The sequence below is a fragment of the Micropterus dolomieu genome, linkage group LG18 (genome assembly GCF_021292245.1).
Source record: "Micropterus dolomieu isolate WLL.071019.BEF.003 ecotype Adirondacks linkage group LG18, ASM2129224v1, whole genome shotgun sequence".
Classification (NCBI taxonomy): Eukaryota; Metazoa; Chordata; class Actinopteri; order Centrarchiformes; family Centrarchidae; genus Micropterus; species Micropterus dolomieu.
This window is the reverse complement of record NC_060167.1, coordinates 3,569,807-3,579,023: the sequence shown is the minus strand read 5'-3', so window position 1 is coordinate 3,579,023 and position 9,217 is coordinate 3,569,807. Positions and strand designations below refer to the sequence as shown.

At 39.9% G+C, this 9,217-nt stretch overlaps 1 protein-coding gene across 1 annotated transcript in view; it reads right to left on the bottom strand.

Moving 5' to 3' along the window:
* Positions 1 to 9,217, bottom strand: part of LOC123987514 (dedicator of cytokinesis protein 3-like) — an 86,121-nt gene that overhangs the window by 75,654 nt on the left and 1,250 nt on the right. Inside the window, exons 2-3 of the mRNA XM_046076474.1 lie at positions 5,920 to 6,004; positions 490 to 531 (exon numbers count right to left, since the gene is read on the bottom strand). Coding sequence (XP_045932430.1) covers positions 490 to 531; positions 5,920 to 6,004 — 127 coding nt within the window. The remainder of the gene's footprint in view (positions 1 to 489; positions 532 to 5,919; positions 6,005 to 9,217) is intronic.

Here is a 9,217-nt window from a genome sequence, read left to right as displayed (position 1 = left end):
TCCTTTAAAGCTAAGCATGTGGATGCCATTTAGCAAGGCATTAAATCCCTGACTGCTCTGTGGCCAACAGGAGACCACAGCGTATGTTGTGGCTTCTGGTGAGTATTTCCTTATGTATTGGTTGGAATAAATCACCATGTGTGTTAAAACTTTTATTTTATTTGTGCTGTCTGACCTAATTTTGGGCTACATGTCCCTAAAATATTGTCATTAATGTCCAGACCGTGCATTCAAATGTTTACTGAAGTATTAATGATATAAAGCACCTCAGAAACATAGTAAAAGTACAACATGTGATTGTCTTTGAGTTGAATTATTAAAGTATAGTAACACTAACTCTGTAGTTTTGACTTGTTATTAGGTGTATCAGACAAATGTAGTTAGAGTATCACAAAATATACCAGTATCTCTGTACTTCGGTATAGTACACGAGTGTAGTATTTAACACCCATGAAATACATAGACTTTACTGCGGTATCTAATACATACCTGTGTGGTGCTCTGTTGTACACTGTGTCTGCTGGACAGGTGCTGTGGAAGACAGAAAGTAGTTAAGTAGGAAGTTAATTATCATGTTCTCTCCTCTCCTCGCTTCCTTTACTCTTCTCTGGTCTCCTCTCCTCGTTTCCTTTCCTCTCTCTGTTTTCTATTCTCTCCTGTCCTTGTTTTCTCTCCTAATTTCCTCATATTCCTCGTCTCCTCGCTTTGTCTCCTATCTTCTCATTCTTTCCTCTTCTCTCCTCTCCTCCCATCCCCTCTCCTTGTTCCCTCCTTTCTTCTCGTTGTCTCTCCTTGTCTTGTACCCTCGACGTGTCTCTTCTCCTCTCCTTGTTTACTCTCCTGTCCTTGTTTTCTCTCCTCATTTCCAAACTTTCCTTATTTCCACTCCTCTCCTTGTCTCCTCTCCTCTCCTCACATCCCCTCTCCTTGTTCCCTCCTTTCTTCCCGTCTTCTCTCCTTGTCTTGTATCCTGTCCTCGTTTTCTCTCCTCTCATTGTTTCCTATTCTCTCCTGTCCTCGTTTTCTCTCCTTATTTTCTTATATTCCTCATTTACACTCCTTCTCTCATATGTTCTCTTTGTTTCCTCTCCTCTATTCTTGTCTCCTCTCCTTGTCTCCTATCTTCTCCTTGTTTCCTCTCCTCTCCTCACATCCCCTCTCCTTGTTCCCTCCTTTCTTCCCGTCTTCTCTCCTTGTCTTGTATCCTGTCCTCGTTTTCTCTCCTCTCATTGTTTCCTATTCTCTCCTGTCCTCGTTTTCTCTCCTTATTTTCTTATATTCCTCATTTCCACTCCTTCTCTTGTATCTTGTCTTTGTTTCCTCTCCTCTCTTCTCCTCACATTCCTTGTCCTTGTCCCCTCCTTTCTTCCCGTCTTCTCTCCTTCTCTTGTATCTTGTCTTTGTTTCCTCTCCTCTCTTCTCCTCTCCTTGTCTTGTATCCTTTATTCGTGTCTTCTCCTCGCCTCGTTTCCGCTCCTCTCATTGTTTCCTATCTTCACCTGTCCTTGTTTTCTGTCCTAATTTCCTAATTATCCTCATTTCCAATATTTCCTATATTCTCCTTGTCTCCTATCTCTTCTCTCCTCACATCCCCTCTCTTTGTTCCCTCCTTTCTTCTTGCCGTCTCTCCTTGTCTTGTATCCTCTCCTCATTACCTCTTCTCCCCTCCCCCTCTATTGTTTCATACCCTCTCCTGTCCCTGTTTTCTTCACTTTCCTTTTGTTCCTGTCTTCTCCTTGTTTCCTTTACTTGTTGCCTATCTTCTCCTTGTTTTATCTCCTTCCCTCTCCTCTCATCTCCTCTCTTCCTCCTCTCCAGCTCTGCCATTGGCTGCTCTGCTCTCCTCTATTGTATTCTACTCTGTTCTCTTCATTCTCTCGCTCAGATGATGAAAATGCTTAAACGCCCCAGAGACTCATTACCCCGACTTGTCTCTCTAAATCTCTTAGTGGCTGTATAAGAAGAGAGGGAGCGAGAAGTGAAAAACTGTTTGATGAATTGAAGTAATGAATGTCAAATGCAAACCATCTGCAAATATTCCAACCTGAGCAGAAAATTAACACCAGCCACTCTCTCATTGCTTTCATAACATAGAAGTTTGACAGGTAACCAATCAGAAATATTTTATGCTTCAATACTTTCGGCAAACACAAAATACATTTGCACATTATGTACATAGCTCCTTCTAGAGGCTGCCTTATTCATATGTTAATGGTAATTTTGCTATAACTAAATTATTTCATTACCCAGAAATGATATATTGATGACAAATTGACATTTTCTTATGTTTAATTTGGTTATATATGTTTGGAAACACTGAATTATCTCGCAATTCATTGATTTCCTATTGTGTTAATGTGGAAAGTTTGTATTCTGGTTGTTTTTCTGTCTCCACTGCTGAATCTTATTCTGCTGCTGCTGCAGTTATGTAAATTCTCCGTAGGGATCAATGAAGTTTAATTTTATCTTATCTTGTGTTTTGACCTGAGACCGAAACACAAGGAAATCGACCATCACTGAAGCAATGAATTATAATTTCACATCTGTGTAACATTCTTTGTTTGTCTTTATTTGTTCTAGTTATTCTCATCACTCTACATTTGTATAAAGAAAACATTCTGGGTCTGATGCAAAGGAAAACAAATCCTCAACAAACATCATGTTTTTTCCTCTTTCCCACCTTCCAGCCTACCATCTATCAACTTCACCACTTCTCTGCGTTTCTGTTTCTTCCTCTTTCTCTCATCCTGTCTCCAGATCAGTCTCCAGGCAACTGAACAAAGGGGGAATCACCAGGACTACAGTGTTTGACTGCTGCAGCTCAGCTATTTAAAGCAGGACTGATGTAAGACACATAACATCAAGTACTACCAACAGACCATCCACAACAAGAATAACTCACATTGCAGCAACTCACACCTACATTCAGTAGCTTCAGTTGTTGTTTATTCAATATTTCTTAAAACAGACGTGGAAATTTTACCCAAACTGGCTCACAGATTATCTATTCATACTATGGACATATGCAGTCTGTCCTCGCCCAAAAACCAGCAACATAGATCCATACTTAAACTGCTTAAAATGACCAAATTTTGCATTTTGAGCGACCTCTTCAGCCGTGTGCTGAAGTACATGTGAAATTTCATGAAAAACACTAAGATTTAACGATATAACTAACCCGAAAAATCCTATTTTGGAGGGGATGGGTTGGGCGGATCGTTTGATCATTAGGCGTCTTTCACTCAAAGAGACCAGCGTGTGTTCGTTTTTGCTATTAGCGTATAATACTTTGTGGTTTTTGGAACAGAAAACACTTATATTGGTCGTTTTGAACACATCAACTATCGACCTATTCTGTTGTTTCTATATTAGGACGTGTTGATATATGAAGAACAAAAGTATTAATAAAGTTATACCATATTTCTTGTTGTTCAAGTAATGTCTATGTTTGACATATGAACAAAACAAACAAAAAACCATTAGTTCCTGACATTTAAAGATGAAAGAAAATGCTAAGTATCTCTGACATAATTTCTCAACTTGTATTTGTGACATTTCACTGTGTTTTTGTGAGCAGAATCATTAAGGGGTCATTACAAATGACAAATTTTACAATAGCAGTATTGTGTTATGGCAGAAAATTGTTTTCTCTTACATGTCTTATTATTGATTATGCCTTATATATGTATCTATTGTACTTTTTATTATTGACCTTTCCTTCTACACTCCTTATGTTAGTCTGTCCACATTTACTAGGGTTTAGGTCAAAGCTGTGAGATTGTTTTGTTGTTTTCCATTCATTGCTGTTCCTCTCCTCTCCTTGAATTCAAGGCCTGGAGAGGATCTCTGTTCCCCAAAACATAGAAACTTAGACTGTGTAAATGATTATGCATCCCAGACTGTCCTAGGAGACAGAACCTCTGGCCCAGCTGATTAAAATTGTAGTACTCTTTTTATTAATAAATTCTTCAATTATTTGCTTAATCCCTCACCAGCAATATGGAAATTTCCACAACATATTGTAATTTGAAATATTTTCTCATTGGTTGTCATCCTTAGATCATATACAGTATGTTTGAATGTTGATTTGCTGAACTACTACTGAAGTGGTCTGAAGTACCCCGATGAAGCCACCAGTAGGGGACTGTGGAAACTTCCTGGTGACAAAACTGAAAGTGCTGAATGTGCTAAAATAAAAACGTAGATGCTCAGATAGCCTTCATTTCATACATGTAGAGATATCTGGGATGGGAGTTGCATCACCCGTGCAATAAAGTGGTATTCTTTATATAATAGAGTTTTTGCTGGCAGCAGTTGTGAGTGTGCAGCATTTTACACATGAACAAAAATAAAGGAAAAACAACTGAAGCCGGGGGAATGAAGGGAACGAGGGGGTGGCCAGCAGGAGAGAGAATCAAAACACACCAACAGGTGGCTGATTTACAGCAGACAAACAAATCTTCCCTTGGCTACACAATTTTTTTAAATATTATTTTTGTAATCTTTTTTGTAAAACCACAGTTTTTCTGTAAAATCTATATAGAAAGGTGATGGAGCTCTTGATCTGTACCAATCACTCCATGATTACTGCAACAGCCGCCGAGGCTTCTGGCTTCAAACCTCACTGTACCTGCGCTCTGATTGGAAAAAAGCCCCCCACCAACTGCAGTTTCAACACACTCTCAAATCCAGCCAGCAGTCACCACCGCGATCAATACAGAAAAATGTGATCTAATCCTGTTTCCTCATGTTAAAAAAGAAAATAAATAATGTAATTAATGTGTAAATATACCATCACATCAGCTTTTTGTTTCTAATAGATTTGATTCCTTCAGGTCCTTTATTATTGTTCACTGACAAGCTGAAAATATTTGATCGCTGAGAAGGTCTAATAACATTCATCATATACTTACAGTAATCAACGCCACAGTGCTGTTACATATCAATGAACATCAGTTACCGTCAAGCCCTCGCCAGACGAGTTGATTAAGCCTCTCACTGCAAGAGCAAATTTATTTTTAAATACGTCTGTGGAGACATTCACAGACATGGTGAACTGGTAGTGATCTTTGTTTATGTCACTGCAGGTTTAATGTTTCTTTTATGTCCTGATATTTTATATATAGTGAAAAACAATGGAACATTTTCAAATTGATGTAAAACGATAACCCTGCTGCACCGTCAGAACTAGAGACAGGGTGTAATAGCATTTCAAATGCATCAATGCCTCAAATGCAGTATCAAGTATTTACAGTATACATATAGAAACTTACTGAATCCAAATCCTTTGAATCGTATTATTTGGTTTCAACGCGTAAAAGTAGTTAAAGGCTAAACTCCAACTCAAAGACCTCCAATCAGCTTTTGAAGGCTAAGAAGGTAGGAGTAGTTTTAATTAGTAGCCTGACTGATGTTCACAATCTGAATCTACCATCTGAAATGAAATGAGCAGCAGAAACTCTCAACTGTTCATGAAATATACCTGTTTGTCATTTTGACCAGCGACCAGCGTCAGCTAAAAGCGAGATCCTTAACAAATCCTGATCCAAAATAGAACCAGCTATCAGAACCCATCTCTAATTTAAGGACTTAAAGGACTTAAAGGACAGGATTAAAATTATAATTTTTGTTTATGTAAGCAAACCCTCTACCACCTCTTTTTAATGGTGCATCTCTTTCGGGAATTGACTGTTGGTAAAGTTGTTAGCAAAGACCCGATTCCTTCAGACTTGGGCCAAAGTTACGAGGATTTTGTGTTCATCTTCTACTGCACTCATAATGGCGATGTAATCCGGGATTAGTGGGTGTTTCAGGTCTGCTCCCACGAGATACCCTCACCTCAGGTGGGATTACTCAGTCCCCTAAGGTTTTCCAGTGTGTGAACAGTCGAGACTTCCTGCACTACGTTAAAGGTCTTACCATCTTATAAAGATCTGACACGCTTATCTGGTCTTCATCCACCATCTCAAACTCCTTTCTTGGCACCAGGTCCAGACCCAGGTGTCTGAGAGACAGAAAGAGAGAGACCTTGTTAGATCTCTTCCGGGACACAAGTACAGACACACACACACACACACAGCAGTATATTAAAGTAGTTTTAGATGTGGCCTCCAGGGAAGTTGTCCCTGATGATTCCTTTCTCTTCAGTCTCAACAATCACACTTTACACATGCAGACCAGTGACCTTAATCTTCAAGACGCAGTCCAGAATATTCTCGGTAAAACGGCGGATTTAACTGTGAATGAGAAAATAAATGTCTGTTCCTGTATTTCTGGTCGTAGAGGAGGGTCAGTACATTTTGTTTAACCAAGGCTCAGACGGCAGAAGGAAACACAACGTTCCCTAGCTGATAAAGTTTAAGAACTGAGGGCCATAACTGAGCCATAACTTGTCTCTCATCTTTTCATACAAAGGAATAATACCTTTGAGGCAGTGACACTGAATTAGTTTCATTTACTTCTCTAAAATGGGGTTACATACATATATTATTATCACATTAAATATAGGGCTGCATCTCCTGAAAATATATACTGAATGATCCTCTTGTCTTTTGTCAGAGAATAGTGAAAAATGTCCCACACACTATCACAATTAAACTACATTTCTTGTTTTGTCAAACAAACATTATAAATATATTCAATTTACAATCATACAACAAAGAAAGGTAGCAAATTTGTTCTAAATTTGGAAGAGGTACCACCACAACAGAAGGAGATGCAGTGGGGCTTGTTTGCTCCTCACGCTACCTTTCATTGAATTAGCTTTCAGGCTGTAAACTGATGCTGCTGCTCGTTATTGTCTGACCAGCTGGGGACTGAATTAGCAGTGATCTGCTAGATGAGATGAGCAGCACCTAGATAATGTGTTTTCCACTATTGTGCCTTAAAATGTTTGTTAGCCCAGTTCTCATTAAGTTCTTTTTTGGCATGCCACTGCCTGGAGAGAAAATCTCTGTTTTACAGGACCACTAGCCTCATATCTCATGTTAATATCACTGCCAGCATATAAACTCAATTTGTGTCAATAAATCTGAGCAAACCCTTTAATAATTAGCAGCAACAGTAATACCTAATATTACTTGTACTATGGTACAAGTAGGTACTGGTCTGCTAAAAAAGTATTAGTACTGCTACTATTACTATAATAATAAAAATTCTAATAATTATCATCCTCCTCATGTTCCTTGGTAGCACACACGTCACCTCACAGTCAGCGTCTCTTCCCCACAGACAGCAGACTTTAACTTTAAATAACCTGTGTTACAGTCCCGGGCCGCCCACCTTTCATTTCTGCAGTATTAATAACCCAATCCCAAGTCAACCGGCGATTTCTCTCCATTTCATTTGTTTTCCATCAGTCTTTTGACAAGCTCCCACGAGCCTTTTCAACCGCAAGAGCACAGCTTCATCCACCTGCCTCCAATCATACTTTTATTTGACCTGTGTCAGACGAGCGCACTGCTCCTCCATCTTCAGCTCAGATTTAGAGGGCAGATCATGTGTAGGAGATAGTTCAAGTCAATAAAAATATTAACATGTATAAATATGCAAAAATGCTATATCCTAAATTGATTTTTTTATTTGGATGAGCAAGATATAGACATAGTGAGCAGTATATTTCTTTTAAAGAGTGGATACAAGTGCACAAGACTCCTTTATTAGTGTATGGGTGTTTCTAGCCCTGTAGTTTGTTTGCTGTGGTCTGAATCCGTTAATGAGTTTCCCCCTTGGTTTAGTTTCTTTTTGCACAGAAAAATCACTTACAAACCATGTGAGAACATTTTTATTCTGCTTATTGATCACATATGTCTGGGGCGGTAGCAAGAAAGTAGATACAGGAAGAAGGTCATGTGTTAGGGATAGTGCATATTTCCGTGAGAGAAACATTGTAATTTAACATGGAGCAACGGCACAGCTGGCATTTGCTCACAGCGGTGGTAATTATCTGGGCAATACACCAGGCAAAACTTTACCAGCAGAATGCTGAATGCACTTTGAGGAAACATCTTGAAAATACTGCTTCACACTTTGCAAAGATGTGCTGCCTTCAGACGACTGAGCAGGACAAGGGAGCTAATTTTGAGCCTGTACAACAGCATGCAAACCGTCAACATTTTAAACTGAAGATGTTAGACTATGGTAGTCGGTTGGATCGAGGTCGGACCAACAGTTCAGGTGTGACAGCACCCTAAATCACATTTGTTAGTGTGTATGCATTTGTGTGTAGGGAATGTGTAAATGGGGTGGTGATGGAGCAGTGGATAAGACACATGTCTTAGGTGTGAGAGACCCAGGTTCAATTCCCCACAGCGACATACACTCACTTAAAGGATTATTAGGAACACCATACTAATACTGTGTTTGACCCCCTTTCGCCTTCAGACCTGCCTTAATTCTACGTGGCATTGATTCAACAAGGTGCTGAAAGCATTCTTTAGAAATGTTGGCCCATATTGATGGATAGCATCTTGCAGTTGATGGAGATTTGTGGGATGCACATCCAGGGCACGAAGCTCCCGTTCCACCACATCCCAAAGATGCTCTATTGGGTTGAGATCTGGTGACCGTGGGGGCCATTTTAGTACAGTGAACTCATTGTCATGTTCAAGAAACCAATTTGAAATGATTGGAGCTTTGTGACTTGGTGCATTATCCTGCTGGAAGTAGCCATCAGAGGATGGGTACATGGTGGCCATAAAGGGATGGGCATGGTCAGAAACAATGCTCAGGTAGGCCGTGGCATTTAAACGATGCCCAATTGGCACTAAGGGGCCTAAAGTGTGCCAAGAAAACATCCCCCACACCATTACACCACCACCAGCAGCCTGCACAGTGATAACAAGGCATGATGGATCCATGTTCTCATTCTGTTTACGCCAAATTCTGACTCTACCATCTGAATGTCTCAACAGAAATCGAGACTCATCAGACCAGGCAACATTTTTCCAGTCTTCAACTGTCCAATTTTGGTGAGCTCTTGCAAATTGTAGCCTCTTTTTCCTATTTGTAGTGGAGATGAGTGGTACCCGGTGGGGTCTTCTGCTGTTGTAGCCCATCCGCCTCAAGGTTGTGCGTGTTGTGGCTTCACAAATGCTTTGCTGCATACCTCGGTTGTAACGAGTGGTTATTTCAGTCAAAGTTGCTCTTCTATCAGCTTGAATCAGTCGGCCCATTCTCCTCTGACCTCTAGCATCAACAAGGCATTTTCGCCCACAGG